This window comes from Martes martes (assembly GCF_963455335.1).
Source record: "Martes martes genome assembly, chromosome: 7".
NCBI classification, from domain to species: domain Eukaryota; kingdom Metazoa; phylum Chordata; class Mammalia; order Carnivora; family Mustelidae; genus Martes; species Martes martes.
Window position 1 is genome coordinate 84,755,362 of NC_137894.1, and position 23,454 is coordinate 84,778,815.

General features: G+C 39.1%; 1 protein-coding gene across 1 annotated transcript in view; it reads right to left on the minus strand.

The window, feature by feature from the left end:
- The window catches only part of SLC25A21 (solute carrier family 25 member 21), a 491,716-nt gene that overhangs the window by 111,077 nt on the left and 357,185 nt on the right, over positions 1–23,454 (minus strand). The window contains exon 3 of the mRNA XM_080808544.1: positions 12,495–12,578. Coding sequence (XP_080664670.1) covers positions 12,495–12,578 — 84 coding nt within the window. The remainder of the gene's footprint in view (positions 1–12,494; positions 12,579–23,454) is intronic.

Below are 23,454 nucleotides of genomic sequence, written 5' to 3' on the forward strand. Positions count from 1 at the left end.
TGTGATACACTTTAGAAGCCCCAAAGAGATTTTATCAGAGCTCCGCACATTTAAATAATGATGAATCGTTACAAATAATGAGCTATAATATAAAGTAATAATAATGGAACCAGTTAATGATTGTTGTGTGCATACTTATACACCATCTATTATACTAAATGTTAGCAACACAGTACTGTATATACTACTAGCCCATGCAACAAATAAAGAAACTGAAGTATAATGACATTAAGTAATTTGCCCAAGGTCTCCAAATTTGTATGTTGGATTCTAAGCCAGGCCTCTTTGAAGAGAAACATTGTTGTGGAGGAAGAAGATTCCGTAAGAGAACAGATAGAGAAAAATATTTCCATTTTGGGTAATGAGAGAAGGTAGCATGAAAATTGGTTATTTATGGATGACCAGAATTAACAGAGCTGGGCAAAAGGAAAAAAAAATGCCATTCTGGGCTGATGAATATGCATGAGAAAAAGCCAGAAGAATGGTTTCAGGAGTTATAATTGGTCCAGAAGGGCTTGATCATAACATGTATGTGATGACACTAGGTAAGACAAAGCTTGAAAGATTCAAAAGGCAGATAAGGAGAGCTCCAAGTAAATACCATGTCAAGAGTCTCAGATGTGTTTTTGTGTATTTTTAATTACAATTTCTGTGGGTCAAGCACCTTGGCATAGGTTAGTATGTGTCCCTGACTCAAGGTCTCTCATTGGATTGCAGTCAAACTCTCAGCTGGGCCTATGGTCTTATCTGGCTCACTCAGGTGGTTGTTGGTAGGATTCAGTTCTGGGTTGTTAAACAGAGGCCCTCAATTTCTCAGTGGAGCTATTATATGTCTCCTATATATATAAAAATATAAAATTTAATATAATATAAAATATTATAAAATATTAATATAAATATATAATATATTTGTTTATATATATAAATTATGTATATTTATATTATAAAATTATATACATGCATATATATACATATATATATATATATATATATATATAAAAATCAGAGCTACCTTAAGTTCCTTGCCACGTGGGCTCCTCCGTAGGGGAGATTACTCAAAAGGAATAAAATTCCAAGAAACCAAAAGAGCAAGAAGAATAAGAAGGGTCTACCAAAATGGAAGTCAGTTTTTTAATATACTAATGTCAAAGGTTACACCTCATCACTTCTGCCATATTTTCTTCATTGGAAGAGAGTCAATAAGCCTAGTCTAGAACCATAAGAGACTATGGACTCTGGGAAACAATCTGAGGGTTTCAGGGGGTGGGGTGAGGGGATGGGGCAGCCCAGTAATAGTTATTAAGGAGGGCATATGTTGTAATGAGCACTGGGTGTTATACACAAATAATGAATCATGGAACACTACATCAAAAACTAATATACTTTATGGTGACTAACATAACATAATGAAAATATAAGCTTAGTCTATGCTTAAAAGAAGGGGATTATACAAGGACATAAATCCAAGGGGGCAGGGATCATCAGGGCCATCTTAGCGGCACCCTACAACATGGATCAATAGGAAATTATCAGATTTTTATGAATGTGTAAGTGACATAATTTGGCTATCAGCAGTCGTTCACACAGAAGACTAGAAAGTCATTCAAAACTTCTCCTCACTCAACAACAGTATCCATTATTGAATCACTCCAAGGAGTTTAGTTGTCAGCATTTCCTCTTTCTAATGGTACATAAAATAATAGTACATTTTATAATCCCCAGTATCTCAGATCCCATGGAAAAGGATAGGAGCCCTGTGGTGACTTCTGAGACAGCAGTTTGTAAACACATGGTGTAGACAGAAGGCAGACCATGGGGATTAAGGAGTGGACAAGTGGTCAAGAAACATATTTGTAATCTAACACAGATATGTCTTTACACATGAAGCCAGATCTCTGGTAATTGCTATGTCCTTGATCCATTGCTTAATGGATTATATTGCAATATTCTTTTGATTTTAGTTCCTTTATAAATAACGCCAATTTCTGGAAATTTTATTATTTGAATTTTGAAATGCATGTTGACCTGTTCACTGAAAACTGTAAGAATACAAAATGGTAATGACACCAGAGCATGTCCTTTGTCTCATTTTGGTTCTTGATTCTTCTGATTTAGTTAAAGCTTTCTGTAACAAAATCAAAGAACTCATTCATCTAACACAAACTTACAAATTCTCTTTGACAGTTTCCAAAACTCATCTCAAACTTAATCTATTTTGTTACCACTGAGACTGGGTCTACATTAGAATTCCTGGTACCCAGGGCGCTGTTTTCCTGTAAGTTCTCTGTGGCCAAAGAGACTTACGAACAGTGTATCAGCAGGAGAACAAGGCCACTGAATACGGTTGCCATCTCATTTAGATTTTGATGACCACATAGTTCAACATTTATTACAGTCATACGATGATTTTCACCCCATCTGACAATTCATCCAAGAAACTTTGGTTAAATGCCTTATCTCATGTTTCATGAGGTTTTTCTGGTTCTTACTCAATATTCAAGTTGAGTTAGGCAAAGGCACTGACAGGTCAAATAAATAAGTTCATTCAGCGAGTCTTAACCTTAAACTGCATCCTTAACTTCTTTTGAACAGGGCTATGCCCAAAGGATTATGGACCTCTATCTTGGTCTCATGGGAGGATGGTGCCACACTTCATCATACATTTTTAGCCCAATTTTATTTGTCTAAGATGTCATTTTAAGAAAAAGTGCACCTTTGTCTTCTTCGAGTGCTGATCTCAGGAACCCATCTATTATTCTGGGAATCTCACTAACCTCCCCACCGTCCCCACCCATCCCTGCTGAAGTTTGCTGGTTTGCAGAATGTAATCAACCACACCAGATGCTACCTTTCCCTGCCTCCCACCTCCTCCAGATGCTGTTCAGCCAAGTGAGATGACATATAGAATGTGCTTTGAACACTTACTGGGAACAGTGTAAATCTGAGGGTTGCTTCTATTATTACTAATGCCACTACAAAATTATTGACAGAGCAGGGAGCATGATAAAGGATGCAGAAGACCTCGGATAAACATTCACCCCAACAAACACCGGCTGTGGGATGCTGGGCAAGTGCCTTAACATTCTTATCAGTTTCCTGACCAGAAAACTGGAGATCATATTCCCCACCTGTCTACTATACTGCCAGGGTCTCTGTGAGCAGCAAGTGAGGTAAGACATGTGGACACACTTCACCAACAGTAAAGGGTCAAAACGGTACCAATGGTTTTGAATACAATCACTGTCATAACAAGTGTGTCTGAACCTTTTCCTTTCCTCCACTTTCAAACCACCTGAATTACCTGGAGGAAAGGTGAAGCTAAAGTCATGAGACTATAGACAAAAAATTCATGAACTAGTGACAAGAGCATTGTAATTGGGTGATGAAACAGATTTCCAAGTGGGAACTGAGTAGAAACTTAATCATAATTAACAGTCAGATTCTCTGGTAGTATTTGACTCATGGGACTTAGAGAGAAAATACAGCAACTGAAACTATAAGCAATTCAATTTAGTTTAAATACATGTATATGTGCATGTATGGATGGATGGGTTTTGTCAATGCTTTTATCTTCTTAACAGTGTTCTAGAATATTAAAAATCCATATGACCTTTTCTTTCCAAGGAAGATAAAATGAGATCAAATCTGTATACAGCCAGAAATAGAAGATGTTCCAACAGAAGACAGAAAGATGGAATTCCATGAAATCAGAGACGCTGGCTGAAATCAATGATGATGATGAAATATTATCTCCTGGGGCACCTGGGTGGCACAGTTGGTTAGGTGCCTGACTCTTGGTTTCAGTTCAGTTCATGATCTCAGGGTTGCAAGATCAAGCCCTGGGTCTGACTCTGTGCTCAGCATGGTCTACTTGGGACTCTCTCTCACTCTGCAAACCTGCCCCCCCCACCAATAAAAATTTACTTCTTTAACTTATGTCAAATCATACCTAATTTATTTTCTTTCTTTTCTTTTCTTTTAATTTTCTTTCTTTCTTTCTTTCTTTTTTTTAAAGACAGACACAGAGAGAGTGGGTGCACAAACCGTGGTGGGGGGAAGGGCAGAGACAGAATTTTAAGCGGGCTCCTCACCCAGTGTGGAGGCCCACTTGGGGCTTGATCTCATAACCTGAGATCATGACCAGAGCTGAAATTGAGTGGGATGCTTAACCCACTGAGCCACGCAGGCACCCTTAACTTATTTTCTACAATAAGAGAATCAGACAAAGGTAAAAGAGTTTTTAGGAGATTTTCTTGTCTTTTTCATTTTCATCTGAAAATGTTCAGTTTAACAACCACTAGAAAAAGGATTAGGGTTTTGGGAAAGACATTTTTCTTCCCCAAGGTGACTGCATCTAGCTCATCAGAAATCCAGAGTAAGTTAAAATAAAGGCTTGAAAATATTTCCAACTGGACATCTCCCATTGACCATAGAATCCCCTCACCTCCCATTAACACTCTATAAAACATGGGGAATATCTGCTTGGGCTCTGAATTGAGACACTAGCGTTCCCTAAAGACAACTACTTCCACCCAAACAACTGGTCCTCCTTTCCTTCTTGTCAGCACTGCGTGCTGGGAGAGGCTGTGTTTGGTCTCTTAATCAGGCCTTGCTGACGAGCTGACATCACTGCAAACGTTTTCACTTATTCTTTGGCAACACTTAAATCCTTGCCAAAGGCCAGTCAGTAAGTCAGAAAGTATTGTTAGTGAGAGGCTGGGGGAGTCGGAGTGTGACTGTCAGCTAGCAATCTATGGTGATGACAGGAGGGAAATCTAGGAGCTGAAACCATTTTAAAGGTCACTCTGTGGGCAGAACAAAAGACCTCTGACAGAGCTCTGGGACACTGGAAACATAAGGATGCTTCTATCTGAGCACTCGGGAAATTCATTATCCTCTCCCTGATAGTAAAGACCACTTTACAACCCGATACAGCTTACACCACAGCTATTTGCCTTCGCAGCCGTATAGAAGAATCTGGTAAAACAGAAACGCCAAATAATGTGCCAATGGTTCAACTTTCTGCTTTTAAAAAAAAAAAAAATTCTTCTTTAGTATTTTCTCCTTACCCTACATTCTTTCATTTTCAACCTTGAATTGCTAAATAATCAGAGTTTAAAGTGCTTAGCCGCATACTTTCTGTGAAAAGCTTAATTACATACATTTCATGTCTAAAATTTTACGAGTATAATATACTAAGGCATTGATAAGCCATTTTTAAAAGGAACACAGATCATTCAGGAATAATAACCGTATACCCATGCCTGAATTGAGATCATCTCTTTTTTTTTTCCTCTTTGCAAAACAGAAGAAGGTTTGGAAGAAGAAAATGGCTCAGTTTACTGGATGCCATAATCTGGACCCGGGCCCACCTTATTCTTTTTCTCTCCCCCACCTAAATGGAAGACATTTGTTGTACCATCATGAAGAAGCCCAGGCAGGTCAGGGCAGAACTCTGTAGTGTGGGAGCAAGAGAAGCTGGGGTGGTTTGCGTTCCTCCTTATCACCACAGGAAAGCAAGGGAGAAGGGATCTAATGCAGAGCATGGTAACCATAGTTCCTTGAACTGCCCTGGATATTTGAGAGCTGCCAAGACAGTAGATCATGAGTGTTCCTAATATACACACACACACACTCACACACACGGTAATTCTGTGAGGTGATGGATGTGTTCATTAACCCTATGGTGGTAATCAGTTTGCAATATATATGTGCATCAAATCATCACATAGTACACCTTAACCTTCACAATGTTGTATTTCAATAAAGTTGAAAGTGATCCCAAACAAGGAGGCACTCAAGGGAGGTCCAGCAGGTACCAGGAGAGGCCTCTTTGGTAAAACAAAAAGGAGGAGAGAGAAGACACTCAAGGTACCAGGACACTCACATAGAAGGCACAGTGGACATCTGGCACCCACCAAAGAATGGATTCACTTGGGTTCACTAGGCTTGCAAATCTAATCAATACCCAATGATCTACATACAGCTGATATGCACTACAAATTATCTGTTTCGGGGCCTGGGATACAGTCCGTAATCATCCATCTGGGCGAAAACTCTGCACTGGTTAAGTAGCAGTGAGTACACAGGGACCCACCACTCAGTTGTATGTGAACTTCTCTGGGTCTGTATATCAGATAAGAGGGACCAGCCCTGGGATCCAGGGAACGATGGTGGTGAGAACCATCTGCTCCACTCCAGCTTGGCAATACTGGATAGATGTGTGGGTTTCTGTGGGTGAGAAGTCGGGAAGAGAGGACAGAGAAAAAGCAGCAGCAAGTACGGGGCCTTGTGAAGTTGGAACCTGGCTTAGGTGGAGAGGAAGCTGACTGCTCAAGGAAGCACCATTCCTGGGACAAGTCAGCACCTCCCCTGTCTCTTCAAGTCCAGTGCTTGCCTTCCCTTCCATGTGAAAGTGAGGGGCTTTCCAGAGGCCGCCCAGGGGGTCTTCTCTAGGGGCAAAAGTCTTTCTATTTAGGGGCAATGGTGCTTTCGAATCACCTGGCCAGGTTACATTAGGTAAACCATGTTTTAAAAAAGTGGACCCACTAAGGCACCAAATTAAGCCAAGGATCTTGGAGTTGGTCCACCTGTAAAAAGAAAATGTCCAAATCTTACTAGGTTGTTGTTGATTTTTCAGTTGTAGACGTCCCGTTTCCTTTGTTTGTGTCACAAGCCACTCATTCCCCTTCTTAATGAAAACAAGAGGGAGTGATTATACCTCCTGGGGCTGTGCCATTTATGCCGTCTGAAAGGCACTTAAACGAGTGGCACATTATCTCACACATCTGGAGTTTACCAAATTAGCCAATTATGCTGGAGCTCATAAAACGAGGCCTTAAATGTCATTTAACTAGAAAATATTATAATCACCAAGTGGTCTGATTGTAAGATGATACTTGGGGCAGCATCAGTGGTTACAGAAAACAAATCGTGAAACAAAACACAGTTCAAATGCCCCCCAAATGCAACCACATATTTTCTACAGTAATACTTTCTGAAGAATACCATATTTCTGAAGGCACCAGCAATCAACATGTTTCTCATTTGAGACTAAGTCTCATCCGACCTAGTTGTTTCCGAGTTATTTGCCTTGGGCAAACCAATGCCCATGAATTTTTCTCCTAAGAAAACTGAGAAACATGCAAGATGAGAACAGACTGATGGAAAACCATGAACTTATCAGAGATATGGAGCCCTCTGTAAGGGATGGGACAATCACCAGATCAAGGGTCTTGACTTCTCTGAGGTTTGGGGTGCTGTCTTGGAGTTGACAAGATTTGGGTTAACTGAACATATATGGTCTCCCAGGGCTTTCACATTTTATTTGCAGGAAGAGATGAAAGCTGCTTTAAATTGTTATGTGATTTGAGGGTAGGAATACCGCAAGTTTTAGAATAGTTAAAAATTAGGGGTTTATAGCCATTACTCTCACACTGTCTTCTTTTCATTTAATATATAACAAAATTCGGTGTTTAGTAAAAGGTGATATAATATAATGGGAAAACCATGATATGCCACTAGTACCCGTCTAACTTTGGGCAAGTGATTTAACTTCTCTGATCTGTTTCCTCATACAAAATAGATATACAATGTTATGTTGTGTTGAGAATAGTGTTATGTTGGAAATCATGTATGAAAAGGTCCCCAGCATCATGCTTATTACACTAAAAAAAATTAGTTTTACATCTTTCTTTACCTATGTCACCAGAATATCTTAAGTTCTGTTTTATTCTTTTTCCTCTTTGTTTCAGCAAGAATAGTCACTAGGTGCTTTCAGAATCGGGAGAGTGAGGGGACAGGCAGCCCTGGTTATACATTAGCATAATTTACAACCCCCTCACCCATCTGTGCCCATCTCCATCACTCTCTTTAGAGCAATAGGTACAAAAGAGACTAGAAAAACTTTCAGGAGATACTCTGAAGCAGGAGGAAGAAAGATGTGATGCAGAAACACAGGGTAAGTGGAGATAGCAGCTGCTACTCGACGGGAAAGTTTACAAAATGAAACTAATTGGTTTTAAAGGCACCTAATCAGCTAGGCTAAATATGTCTTCTGGGGGGCTCCTGGGTGGCTCAGTGGGTTAAAGCCTCTGCCTTCGGCTCAGGTCATGATCCCAGGGTCCTGGGATCGAGCCCCGCATTGGGCTCTCTGCTCAGCGGGGAGCCTGCTTCCTCCCCTCTCTCTCTCTGCCTGCCTTTCTGCCTACTTGTGATCTATGTCTGTCAAATAAAGAAATAAAATCTTTTAAAAAAATAAAAAATAAAAAATAAATATGTCTTCTGGGCTCACTGTTTCAGTAGATGGACCTATGGGTTTATTTTTGCCAAACCAGAATAAGATGAAAAAATCATGGTGACAATGGAGGACTCTTAACAGTGACAAATACTTTGCCTCTGAGTTCTCTCTTCTCCATTAGACAAAACAACAATGGCCTCTTTGGTAAAAGTTAACTAAGTATGACGATTCCATATAACAGAAATCCCTGCTAAGCATTTGGAAGGCCTTTTTTTGGGGGAGAGGTCGGGGGGGGGGTGTAAAACTGTCTTTCATTAAGTAAAATATATCGGTGCTTTTGCTTCTTTTTTCTTTAAAAAAATTTTTTTTGATGCTTTTGCTTCTTAAAAGAACCTTAAAAGTGGTTAAGGAACTTGGACCCATGTATTTGAGCCACTGTCTCTTGTAAACATGAATTCTGGGCAGAGAAGTGGGGAATTGCATTTCTCAGAATGGTGAGGAGTACCCTTCACTTTCTTACAGCAGGGAGGGAAATGGGAGACTGTGCAGACGTTAAGAGTGTGATCAGACTTTAATGTTCTTAAACAACAGAAAAGAAATAGCTTTCAAAACCTTTAACTTTGGGGATATAGGAAAAACCAGGAGAGATGAATTGTCTTAACTATGCTAATAGTCAAACTGACTTGCACTGTGTTCCTGCAGCCACAGATCAGACTGGCCTGGATGTACCTGAGTGAAAAAAATATCTTTGAAAGCAGAGGGCACTCTAAAAGCTAAATAAGAAAATCAAACGGAACTGCTTTCACTAGGAAAAAAAAATTCAACACAACATGTGCTAAAAGGCTTTCTTTTCTTTTTTCTTCTTAACACTATGGAATTTTTAACATTTTTTTAACATATGAAATATTCTTGCTCTGTATCAAAAATAATAGGAGATTTTTCTTTTGTATTTTTACAAGTACTTCCATCTCTGAGACTAGAGCTCTCCAGCTTTGGGCTAATAACATGTCCAGATCGAAAGGCATTACAGAAAGAAAGTCAATTTTCTCTAGAAGCAATTATACATACAGTCTAGGAAAAGGCCAGTTTTACTATGCAAGGACCACCCATGCTGTATGTTTGTTGTATTACTTGATATCAAAGCAGAAACATCAAATTCTTCCTAACACACATGAAATAAAGAGCCTGGCTAAGGAACTCCCACATCCAATTCAGAGGTATCTGTTACAGCGTACAGAACTTGGCAATGCTGCTACTACCATTTTACTGGAAAGGGACACTGCTATTGACTATATAATGCACTATGATTTCTTTAACTTTATATATATTTTGGGTAAAATGAGCATGATTTTGATCCCAGTTGTCATAGATGCACGTATATCCTTAACGGATGGCACTTAGGTACCGTATCATCAGAGTAATAGCAAGACTTTGCTGATTCTTTGTCATTAGCCCACCTGAAATATTTAATCATGATGATCATGATTATTATCATAACCTCAGAGGGGGTGGTCAATACAAGAATTATCATCTCTGTTTCGTTTTGCCTCATTATGATTTTGATGTGATGACTTGCATTCATTTAATGTGCACTTACTATTTCTACTCAGTGCTAAACACAGTCATGGGAGAGACAGAGCTAAATGAAAAACGGCTCTTAGGAGAATATGTTCTTGGGGTGGGAGAGAGGAGACAGAGAGAAAATAGCCACAGTAGATTGAGAGATAGATGCACGCCATATTTTGCATAGCATATAACAATGCTAAAAAAAAGCGTATGGTAGAGAAAAGATGGTCAAAGAGAGAGAGAGAGAGAGAGAAATGTGAGGGCATCCTTGAAAGAGGAGAGATGGTTTCTTGTGTGGATGAAGGGGTTGTTACTGCAGGAATAAGATAACGACCAGTACACAAAGGTATGAGAATGTGAGCAGATCTGTTGTTCTTAGAGTAGATCTGTGTATGGCAAATGAGCCTGGAGAAGAAGGGAGGGCCATAGCAGGACGGGTGCTGTACCACAATAAGAAATTTAGCTTTCTAGGTGCCTGGGTGGCTCAGTCGGTTAAGTGTCTGCCTTCTGCCTGGGTCATGATCTCAGGATCCTGGGAATGAGTCCCACATCAGGCTCCCTGCTAGCGGGCAGCCTGCTTCTCCCTCTGCCTTTGCCCCTCCCCCTGCTCATGCTTTCTCTCTCTCTCAAATAAATAAATAAAGTCTTTTTTAAAAAAAGAAAGAAAAAAAAAGAAGTTTAGGCTTTCAACTGCAGGGCACATTTTTATATATTACCCAAATACTCCAAAAGTAAATGTTTTAAAACAGTACGATATGGCATAGAGATAGATAAACCAATGGAACAGAATAGGAAATGGAGAAACAGAGTAGAAAATTTCGATGATCTATTTGTGGGAGTTTAAATACACAAAAAGCTAGCATTGCCAATAAGGGAGTAAAAGAGATTTTTCAACAAGTGGTATTTGGACCACTAATTGACCATTTGAAAATAAAACTTAATTCCTATATGCTACACGATGCATTATAAAAATTCTCAGGTGGATTAAAGATTTAAATGTAAAACATACCCAAGAATATGTTTATAATCTTGGGGTTAGAGGATATCCTTCTTTCTAATGTGACAACAAGGTCAGATATCACAAAGGAAAAGACAGATACGATCACCAAACCACAATCTTCAAAAATGACAAGGTTCTGAAAGGTGTAAGATACTACAGCTCTAAGAAAAATGACAAGGTGGGAAAAATATTTGTAAATCTATGTCATAGTTAAAGAATCAGTACCTACAATATATACTGAGCTCCTATAAATCTAAAAGTCTAACCCAAGAAAAACGGGTAAAGAGCACAAATAAAAAATTCATGAAAGAAATGATACCTCATGGTTACAAAAGTATGTTCAATCCCAGTTATAATCAAAAGAATGCTTGTAGACAGTTTTATTTTTCACCTGTTAGATTATTAATAGGAGACACATGTGGGTGACAGATATACCAAATAATGACTGATAATGTCCAGTGTTTGTGAAGGTGTGGAGAAATGAGAATTCTCAAAAACTGATACTTTCTGGAAGATAGTTGGTTAACATTTATAATATAAGATATGCATATCATTTGATCCTGTATGTCCATAGCTAGCAACTTATTTTATAGAAAAAAATCTATATGCACATAAATATGAAAAAATAGTATAAGGATATTTATTGCACCGTCGTTTGTAATAGTGAAAATCTACAAACAACCTAGTGGTCTGCCAAAAGGATTAATTTAATAGACTGCAGCATGTAGACACAAAAATTACTATGGTATTATTAAAAATATATATACTGGCATGGAAACAAACCCATGACATATGTTTAGCTGAAATAAACAACTGGTAGAATAACATTCATAGTATAATCTGCCAAGAGAGGTAGTGAACTACAGAGGTTAGGAGGATGGGCTTTGAGGTCAAACAGACCTGGATTTGAGTCCCAGTTCCATTATATATCAGATATGTGAAAATGACTAATTCCTCTGAGTCTTCATTTGGTTTCTTCATTTGTCCACCTGGAGTGGATTCTAATAGAACCTACCCCACAGAGTCATAAGGAGAATTTCTAGCACACAGTAGAGGCTAAGTATATACTAGTTATAATTATTACTGTTACCATTTTTTGCATACTTATTATTTTCAACCAATTCTCTTACGAAAACAACTTCAAAAAGCAAATCTAATATCCTTTGGAAAATTGTGCTGGAAAGAGTCTTTAACTAAAACTACACATCAAAGACACTTTTAGCTTATGTAAAAAAAAATTCTATTTATCTGATCATCTAGTAGATAGGATAACAAGTCTGACACATCAATTTTTGACATAGTTCTGTTTTGATTGAATATTCATAAGCCATAATGCAAATAAGGAACACATTAGGACACTATAGTCAAGAATCAAAATAAAGAACTATTACCTTTAGATACCTGCTGCTATGAGAACTTTAAAAAATCTCAATCGCACAAAATAGAAATCATCTTCTAATCAGCAAACTGATTATTAATATCATTTTGTGGTAGCTCTTCTGTATACATACTTAATTTTCAATTGTATTATTAGGAAAAACACACCAAAAGTGCGAAGGCACCCTTTTAAATACTTTTCTCTAATAACAGTAGGAAAATGAGTTATTCAAAATGAGAAAAATGTGCTTTGTAATAACATGTCAAATGTCTAGATCAACATAGAATTCATACACAAAGAACCATACATACCCTTCTATTCGGAAGATCGTTCGAAAGCTGTCTCCCAAGCTTTTATAACTGTTTGGATCTGTTGCACATCTCTGAATCTGGAACCTAGGGAAAAAGAAAAAATCAAACAACAACAAAAAAATCCAAGTTAAGGATTTTGCCAAATGGCTTTCCTCATTTTTCAATCTTAGGACACTTAGCCTTTTCAGGTTAACCTGAAATATTCTGGGTTTTGCTATAGATTCTATTTGATTTATTTGCCTTATATAATCTTAACCTTATTTTTGTAGACTTTAAAATTATATTCTTCTGTACTTTAATAGAAACTATAGAAAGAGTTTTTTCATCTGTTTCTTAGCCAGGCAGATGCACCATAAGGCATGTGTGCCTTTTTCTTTTAATGAAAAGCATACACAGATGTCATAGATTGTTTTACTGTATAATTCAGAAATCTGAAGGTGCATATGAAACAAATAAGTAGCTCTATTTCTTATCTTAATTAGTGCCCCCTTGATGGTAATTTAATACAAAGGTTAAAAATACAGAGCAGCTAATATGGCCTAACTTTGATCGTGATTGTGAATTTGGAATTCATCCTGGCAGACAGGAACCTGTGCTTAGAGCAAGAGTTGCAGCTGTGTTGTGGTACAGTTTACAATCCCTTCTTCTCCTTCGTGATGGAGCAGAGCTGGTCATTACGTTCAGGCTTCCTGAATTTTCACAGAAGCATATAGTTTGGTGCTCAGTAAAAATGTACCACATTTTAGAAAGCAAATTTCTTTTTTTTTTTTTTTCTTCTTTTTGGTTAGGAGCATGCATCTCAGGACTCTAGCCTTTTAACATTTGGGAGTTTCCCAATGTGAGGGTCTTAACTTGCTCATGGTGTATTTTTACTCCCGGGTTTGTTTCTAACGAGATTTATGACAAGGACTCTCATGTCCCTACACCCCAGTTGTTCTCCATTTTGGGGTTTCTTTAGTCTCCTCATTACTTGTGTTTAACTTCCTTGTCCCAATTCTGAGTTAAGGCCCTTCTGTTCTTCCTTCCACAGTTTTAACAAAAATTTTTAAAAGAACGTTTCCAAAAACACCTCTTCTATCGTCTACTTTAAGATGCTTTTCTCAGATTGTGGAGTTATAATACAAACACTTCTACCTCTAAGAATGATGTGTTTTATGGGTTCTAGGCCCCAGGGAATTATGCTGAAAACTGACATATATATCACAGAAAAGAGTGAATATTTTGCTTTGATTGAAGGCAGTTGGGCATATGAAAGGAGTATATTATAAAACTGGAAAGTGAGGCTGGATTATATTTGATTTTGTAGGGAGTCGCTGAACATAACTGTGCAGGAGAGTAGCCATTCTGAGAAGAGGAAACCGAGGATCCCAGCACAGTTCTTCCAGCAGAACACACACAAATACCTACAAAAATATTTACTGCCTGATTGGGTGGGTTGGAATGGGAATCTGGAGGGCGGAGCATCCATGAAGGCGGTATGATAATCCTGGGGAAGATAATGCCTGAACATCAGGGGAGGCAACAGGAATGTAAAGAAAGGGGTGAGCTTGTTGGGTAATTCCTTTTCGCTTTAAATATATGTGTGCGCGTGTGTGTGTGTGTGAGTGCGCGCGTGTGTGTATGTGTGTATGTTTTATGATACATTCAACAAGACACCTTCTTGATCCTCTTCAACCCACCAAGCAATATTCCACTATTGCCAAAATTTAAAATGTCATAAATGTTCATCTTCACAATGGTTTTGTTCATCAAATTTAAAACTCCATTAGTATGATCATTTTTTGAAGGTTAGTTTTTAGATAAGAACTATATCTCTAAGATTTGAATTGTATTGAACTCATCAGAAGATCATGGACCAATACAGCTCACTCATTTAAACTGTTCCGGATCTAGAGGTACATTTGGTGTAGGCATAACCACTGGCCCAGAAGGCTGAGTAAGCAGTGCTGTCTAGAACCAAGAATATGATTTGGTGGTCAGGTAGATGGACCATGTTTGGTATTTCTGGACTACTGCATATAGATGAGATAACTCGGTACTTTGACTACAAATGAATTAACACTAAACCCAAAAGAGTACAATGAGAAAACGACATGTACACCTACACAACAAATAATTTTGCATAAAATTTGTTTATACTACAAATAACAAAAAGCATAGGGAGTGATTTCCAAAATATGACGCTGATTCTCGTGCGAAAAAGAATCTCCAACTCTGCATTTCCATATTTGTAAGCTATATTCACTACTAAGGAAGAAACATTTTCGTACATTCTTAGTTGGGAAGTCCAACATTATTCTCTAACTGTTCTTTTACGAAAATAATTTAAAATAGTTTTATATATTATCAAAATATTACATGGTCGTAGATTTTTCTCATAAAATCTGTAAAATTTTCATTAAGTTCACTTACCTCCATCAAATTCCTTTCTAGATACTTTTTCCCCAAATTACCAAGTATTTTTAAAATAATTGTCATATGAAATGAGGTCTACAGGTTTTTAAAAAAAAAGCTCAGGGCATTATCTTCACTATCAAGAGTTGCAATAAATAAGTAAATGAGAACAATAATTCACAATATAAAGAAAAAGATCCACAATGTCAAGTAGCACCAGTACCAAACTGTCCAGGTGTTCATCAGAGGGAGCAATTACTGCTCTCTACAGAGGGTCAGGAAGGACTTCAGGAAGGAGAAGGGATTTGAGCTGGTCCTATAGGATTCAGAGGCAAAAAGAGTAAGCAGGAGAAAGCATTCCAGGTGGGGAAATGAGAGAAACAAAGGCCAGGGAGGAAAAGTTGTCCTTTGAAGAGAAGTGAAGAAAGAGATCCCCCACCATGGCAGCCTCCCACATTTCCTTCAGGTGTGAAGGAAACCTGCTGTGGCATTCAGTTGCTCAGGGTGCGTGGAGACCTGAGTGGGTTGGGGGAGGAAATTAATGAGATAAAGTCGAAAATCCCAGTAGAGGCTATGTGACCTCTTCCTGCTCCTCAGCGGAGTACTTCCGTGAAATCTTCATGGCCATCTCCCAGTGATGTGACCCTGGTCGTAGAAGGGTCAGCAAGTACATCCCAATGCTTAGAAAAATGACCTTAGCCCCTCTTCTACTGCTGAAGCTCGAGACATTGACTTTGTCTATGATGTCTGTGTGCCTGGGTAACACTGAGGCAGGTCTTCCATCAGCTTACACCAAGATGAGTACAGACTATGGTTATTTCATAATTAACTTAATTAACTATTTCATCTAACCTTGTATTGGAAGTCTAGGCACTTTATTTGCTAGTTGCAATTTCTTTCTTTTTGTAGAATCTGACAGATGCTATTTCTAATCCGCCATTCATTCAGCTACTAAGAGTTCTTGAACACTTAGTATGTATTAAGTATTCCACTATTTGGGGTATTACAAAGAAGTAAGACATAATCCTGCCCGTTAGAAGTTTCTAGTTAGGTGAAGGAACTATGCAAACAGATGATTTCCATATGCAAGTAATGATAGTGTTTCAGAGTATCCAGTGTCAGCCAAGGAGTTTTCCCGGCATTGAGTAAATACCATTATTACTCTTCTTGGAGATGATCTCCTATCTATGGGTGGACTGTAGCTGACAGAAAATAGTACTGTGAGGAGACACTGACGGGAAGAAGGAAAATGTGAAGGCTAACTTTGGGCTAAAGATCTGTGATTACATTTCACCCACGCCCCCTAGAACAGGCAACGAGAACAGTGAGTGGAATCCTTAAGGAGTGTTCCACTTAGAAACTGACTGATGAGTGATGCTGTGTTAATTACAAACAGGAGTGGCAACATCAAAATAACATTCCATGAGGAGAGTCCACAAGCTATGTTGTAAAGCAGTGCAAAAGCATGGGCAGGCAGGGTAAATACTAATTCCTCAGAAAAGCCACCCACCATTCTTCACTGGAGGTCTCATTCAGCAGGCTAAAGCAAGCACGGCTGTCTCTTCTACAGCACATCGCTAATACGGCGTGTCTACACGTTGCAGAGAAAGCACATGCAGTATTTAATTCTACTACACATGACTTGTTCGGATCATAGAGTTATCAGTTCTTCTAAGGAATCTGTTTCAAGTTGACATAATTACAGTGCATTTTGGTCAATCATGTAAAACAGCAATTTCCTTCTTCCTCTCCACTCATTTCAGCAACTTAAAAGGCTTCTCTCTTGGATTGAAGCTTTACGTCAGCATTATTCCAAGCTGCATTCTGGGCTAACAAATTCTCTCTATGCCTGGGGAGACAATCTTCCAGTTACGTAATATAACTCTTTGTAAAATTACCCAGGCAAAGCCACACTACTCTTGATTGTATTTAGAAGAAAAGGTTGGACCTTTCCATTGTCCTAATAAAAGCAGCTTAGACACATCTGGAATCTCCATCTGAGAAACTTCTCTTATTAGAATGAAAACGTGCTGCCAAACTGGCAAATGGGACAGGGGAGTAACACTCGAGAAGTACTCAGTGCCTGACATGCAATCAGGATGAACCACAAAGACGTGTGGCTCAAACCCTCCATACGCCTCATTGCCCAGGAGGCAGCAAGCCTGTCTGCTGGGGTTCCAGGGAGCACAGTCGGACACACTCCTCTTGAGCGGAGGGAACAGCCCTGTCATCCACCATGCCATAAACATGAAGTGAGTTACTGTGGTAACCCACCAGGGCAAAGAAGGGCTGCTCAATGTTCACAAACGAATGTACAAGCGTATCTTTAAAAGCTGAAGAATGTTCTCACTTACTAAACTATTTATTTTTCTCTGAGCGGGTTGAGAACCATTACTGCAGCGTTTCCCACTGGCTTCATTGTGTGCTTAGCCAGGGATACCCACTTTCAGACTAGTCTGCTGTTGATTCTCTGCACAGCTAGGAACGCCAGGTTAAGCATTCAGCTGGTCTGGGTGCTTCCTAAGACACGGTCATAAAAAAGATCTGTCTTTAAGAAATAAAATGACTTTGCTTGCCTTAAAAGATGTAGGATAAGGTTGTTTGAAAATTTCAAAATCTCAGATTTCTGTGGTGCCTTTATTTGCAAAGTAATTTTTTAATCTATCATCTTTTTAAGAAAGATTTTATGTATTTATTTGACACAGAGAGAGACAGTGAGAGAGGGAACACAAGCAGGGAGAGGGGGAGAGGGAGAAGCAGGCTTCCCGCCGAGCAGGGAGCCTGCTGCGGGGTTTGATCCCCGGACCCTGGGATCATGACCTGAGCCGAAGGCAGATGCTCAATGACTGAGCCACCCAGACGCCCCTTATCTATCATCTTTTTAAAGAAATACTGATGGCTGATGGCATCTGTCCCGGGGAGAGGAGGCCTCAGGTCACACACATACAGGTACACGTATATGCATATATGTACGTGTATATGTAATTTATAGTGTATTTGTATGAAGGGTGGCAGTTGAGTTGCAAAGAGTCAGATTGGGGTAGATGATGACATTTGTCTTGGAGCTATGTTCGCATAGCACACACTCTGCTTTTTAGTTCGATCATACGATTGTTCGTGGTGCTTTAGGGTAGGGAATTGATGGCATATTAGGAAGGGGGTGAGAGCCATCAGAACCATCCCTTTGGTACTGCCATTGACCCCGAGCAGAGCAGTGAGATGGGTGAAGTTTAGCTCTAGCAACATCTCCAGGTCATTTTCAAGTTCAACAATATTCTTGTGCTCTCTGCTACCTTCCCTTCTTCAATTCCACTCTCAGAAAAGCATTCACACCCTTTATCCTTCATGTAGCTTTTCAACTGAGATGCTGTCTCTCAGATCCGGTCCCCCGTAAAAGGGATTTCAGCTATCAGAGGCGAGGTAGAAAGGTGTGTTTTGTTTCAGATGGAGATGCAGTGTACCTATGGCACCAAAGATAGTCCCTAGTGGTACGTATTTCCTGAGTGGAACTGTATGCTACCATCATGCTGTAGGTTACATAAAAATTACACCTTTCTGTCAGAGGTGAGGGATTTGGGGGAAATGAGACACAGACCAGGAGCCACCAGTTACAATTTAAGTGTAGTCACGAATAAGCAGTGAAAACTAGTGAGGTTTGTAGCGTAATCCTTCTTGGCCTTTCTCCTCAGCAGTAAAATGGGAGAGGAGACGTTAGACGACACTTTGATTTTGAAGGGACAGTGACACACAGACCTGTATTTTATGAGTTTGTTAGCCATAAGAAAGAGGAAGCATTTCATTGTTTTGTAAAGCCCCAAATTCCATATTTTATAGAGGTGGGAGACAGCTAATAAAAATTGTACACTGACAGTAAGTCGTGATGAATCTAATGAAACTCCCTGCCAAGATCTTTGCAGATGTGGTATGAACCAAGATTATTAGTAATTACCAGAATGTTACACATGCTCCTTAATAAACACTTAAGAAACCCACTAATGAATCAGAGATTAACAGACTAAAGGATAGCAATTACAGAACACATTAAAAGGATAACTGTAGGAAGATTAAGTAAAGATTTTAATTCACCATAATTAGCCCATCTTACTGAAATAAGATGTTTCTCTTATGGAGTATGTTTGCTTTCTTACTGGTTGGTTGAGCATGGCCAAAGTCACACCAAACATGCGAAGACATGTATAAGGTTTTGAAATTTAGTTGTCCACACCTACCTTACAACCTTTGGGAAAAGACCCAAAGAAGCACATCTTGAGAAAAATTCCCACCATGTCTATTTATTTCCTATACTCTGAAAAATCACCTTCCACTGAGGCTGCCCCAAGAGAAGAAATATCCACTTTCCATGAAAGGTTAACCACTGAACTGAAGGGGGATGGGGCCTCTGCATTTGTCATCCCTACAGAAAGACCACGTCCGATGGTGAGGAGATGAGGCCGCATCTTGGGAGATGATCCCATCAGTTTTCTTTAGAAAGTGCTGGGGAGAAAGGTTTTCTTTGAACGTGTCTCAAAAAAATGTTGGCTACGGGTATTCTGTTTTACTTTAGTTTAAATATAACAATAATCCACGTAACACTGCCTTGGCAGTGACCAAGCACGAGAGTCCTTTAATCATGTTGGAAGGGTGCGGTTTATGGTTCTAGACACAGATTTCTGCCTCAACATTTCCTGAGATCCTCATCTGTACAAGAGGCAAAGTTAAGAGTTCTGGGGACACAGAAGGGAATAAGCCACAGAGCTTGTCCTCTAGAATGGAAAAAAAAGGTGGAGCTCAGGGAGATGTTCGTAGTTAATTATAAAATAAGGCAGAATACAGGGGTGCCTGGGTGCCTCAGTCGGTTAAGCGTCTGTCTTTGCCTCAGGTTATGATCCCGGGGTCCTGGGCTCCAGTCCAGTGTTGGCTCCCTGCTCAGTGGGGAGTCTGCTTGTCCTTCTTCCCCTGCCCTTACCCACCCCCCCCACCTGCCGCCCCTCCCCTGCTTGTGCTTTCTCTCTCTCTCTAACAAATAAAAAAAATCTTAAAAAAAAAATAAGGCAAAAACAAGTGTTAAAGATTCTGGGAACTAGGTTTGTCTGCAACTTAAGCATTGTTTTTGCTTGCTGGGTTCATGACTTAGGCCTGGCATCAATTAGCACCCTAAACTAATGCTAACAAATCCACAAGGGTCATGAGTTTGGCTCTGTCTGTGCAGTGACCACCAACCAAAGTTCAAAAGCTGTGCCCTTATGTATTTGGCTGCTTATCAAAGTATTCTAAAAATTCAGGGAAAAGAAAGATATCTTTCCTGAATGTGCTCAGTCATTGCTCTGAGAGAGTCTCTTTATAAAAGAAATCTATGCCTGGTAAAAATGAAGATTTTGCCTTTTTAAAGTCTGAATGTCTTTACTAGGTGTAGGTGGGCTGGGCTATGCTTTGGCTTAGTGTTTATGATATTGTAAAGGAGACCAATAAATTTCTCCATGTTATTTTAAAACAGTTTATAATTTGAAGAAATATGTAACCTGGAGTGTTCAGTCAGCCTAGATAATTACTACAGATAAAGTAACACATCTTGGCAAAGCCACAAAAGCAAGGGAAATCTTCTGTGCCATGTAATTCTGAACATGCTTTTGAACAGAGCCTCAAAAATATTATCTCTCTGAAATATCAGATCAACCCAGATAGCCTGATTATACTTTAAGTAATTTCCTGTGATCCTAGACACGTCTAATTGCGGTCTCCTTTCACAAGCCTGGGAGATTCAAAGTCTGATATTCTGCAACTGTACATTTTACAATTCACACTTTAACTATACACCTAAATATCCTATAAATGGTTCATCGTTTTGCCAAACGCAAGTTTTGCTACAATAAACATTTACCTATGTGTCCCTGACTAGTGTGATGAAATAGATCGAGTTTTGTGCATCTTACACAATTATAAGGCATATGGTATTCCTAGCATGTAGAGTCTGTGCAAAATTTGACCTTGTAAGATGAATCATGATAAGACAGTTGATTCTACCGTCTGGCACACGTTCTTCCAGTTGTTTATATTACTTATGGGATAATAGCTAAGAACACTGACAATATAATTCTAAAATTTATTTTAATGACAATATGCTAGTTAACAAGTCAGAGACAAATGATCATTAGAAATTATAACCTAAATCTAATAATGTTAAACCACGAGCAATAAAACAGGCTAATTGACGTGGCTGTATAATTAAAGTGCTCCGAGCATAAACTGGTCTCAATTAAAGAAAAGCCTGACTGGCATGACTTTCCGTATTTTGCTTTGTAAAATACATGTCACAATATAAAATTATGCTTATAATATAATAATATAGGGCTGCCACTTCTTGACCATACATATGTGTGTATGTATGCATGTATTTAACTCAACTTAGTATTTAGCATCGACAAATGACCAGACGCACCTACCTACATTTTCCCACGTGCGCTGATGTAGGCTGGCCATTACAGTGGTTAATTAGCATGAAATCAAATTATATGTGGGAAGGGAGGGAAGGCGGGATCACAGGTTGGAAAATAACCCACTCGCAAGGTAGTGAGAGTAGAGAGGGTGACATCAGCTTTAACAGTCAAATACTAAAATTACCACGGTCATGACAAATACTGTTTTCACGTATTCCCAGAATAATTAGTTTTAAAAAACCTGATCCCTCCCTCCCCCCAAAAAGTCAGCTATATTCTTTCTCTCTCTGATCCTCCCCACCTACATCCCTGGGTCAAGAGGTTTTCTTAATGTTCATCAGTAGCACCTACAGCCTGGTGACAGAGAACCACAGAACGCCATTCTTACCTGCTGAACTCCAGCTCATGGCCCAGGGTGAGACTGAAGTTCTTGGTTTCCAGCCTCCATAAAAGATTTCCAGAACAGGGAAATCGAAAGCAGTCAAATCTACTAGAATCCTCTTACTGGCCCTGGGAACTAAGCCACTTCACATAAACTAATTATGCACAAGAGACCATAAGCTGGGGTCCCAGTGAGGGAGAATGTCAGAGAATACAGTCTCTAGACACCTAATATACTATTCCATTTTATTTTTACTGATCAAATGTGCCTATTTTATGGTTTATTTAGCACTGATAAGGAAGGATGTTTTTCAACAATGTCAAAGAGAGAAAGATTAGGAGAATGGGTGGTTTTTTTTGCATTCATAAGCATAAATGCTTATGCTAGAAAGAAATTTGGGGAATGGAGGTAAGAAACTTGGCAAGTAAGGAAGAAAACATGCTTATGCTTATCAGAGCTGAGGAAAATTTCAAGGGACATTTTTATTTTTATACCAAGATTGACCTCATATGTTACCAAGATTTGGATCAGTTATTATTGATTCCAAATGAGAACAGTTTTCAAAAGCATTTTATAGGTGGACAGGACCCAAAAATGATCAAAACAGTGGTGATCATACTGCTTGCTTGTAAATCACTTTTAACTTTGAGAGCATTTTTATTTTTATTTATTTTTATTTTATTTTATATTTTTTTAGATTTTATTTATTTATTTGACAGAGAGAGAGAGAGGATACAAGCAGGCAGAACAGCAGACAGAGGGAGAAGCAGGCTCCCCACAGAGCAGGAAGCCCAATGCAGGACTCCATCCCAGGATCCTGGGATCATGACCTGAGCCAAAGGCAGATGCTTAACTGACTGAGCCACCCAGGTGCCCGAGAGCATTTTTACATATGTGATCTCATCTCAGGATACTCCTCTGTTTCACGGTTCCTTATATTTGTAGGGTAAAAATCACTTGAAAAAGGGAAAAAGAAAAAGTATTAGCTTGGACCTAAAAAAGCATCAGACTAGAGGGAATAGGTTTCCCTGAAGTCTCTCCGCTTATTTTTGTCTCTAGGTCAGAGAATGTCCAGTAAAATTACTTCTCTAAAACCAAGCTTTTTTCCTTTGTTAAAGAGGGAATAATGTTGCTTGCATGCAACCCAGCTGACTTTGAAGTTTATCTCTGGAACTCTAAAAGAAAAATCAGTCCTAAATTAACTGCTCTGGGGAGAGCCAGTTTTCAGAGATGAATTGATTGTGTTAATTTGATTTGATCCCTTATTGTCTGGAGTATAGACTGTGCATGGAGAGGATCGCTCACGGGGAGGTGGGATGGCCATCTTTGCGGAAGAATTTGGGCACAGTCCTATTTGAACAGCAAGACATCATGTGATTCCTCCCAGACCTCTCATTGTAGACAACTGGACTGATACATTTTTGTAAACCAAACCAAACCAAACCAAACCAAACAAAAAAAACCCCAAACCCCTGACCTTTCTATATTTATTTAACATCTATTCTATGGATTTTATTTCTAAGCCTACTGTCTTCCTGGGGAACACTGTCAAGATCAATATCAACTAACTCTGTAACTTCCCTCTCTCTCCTCCCTCTCTCTAACTCTCTCTCTCTTTTCTCAATTATATGCTTGTTATAATAATGAAGATTCCAGTATGACAGGAGCCCATACTCAAAAGAGCCCATTGGAAGGGTGTGGTTTCATGATTATCATCAAATAACATGCGAAAAATAATAAAAAATCACTT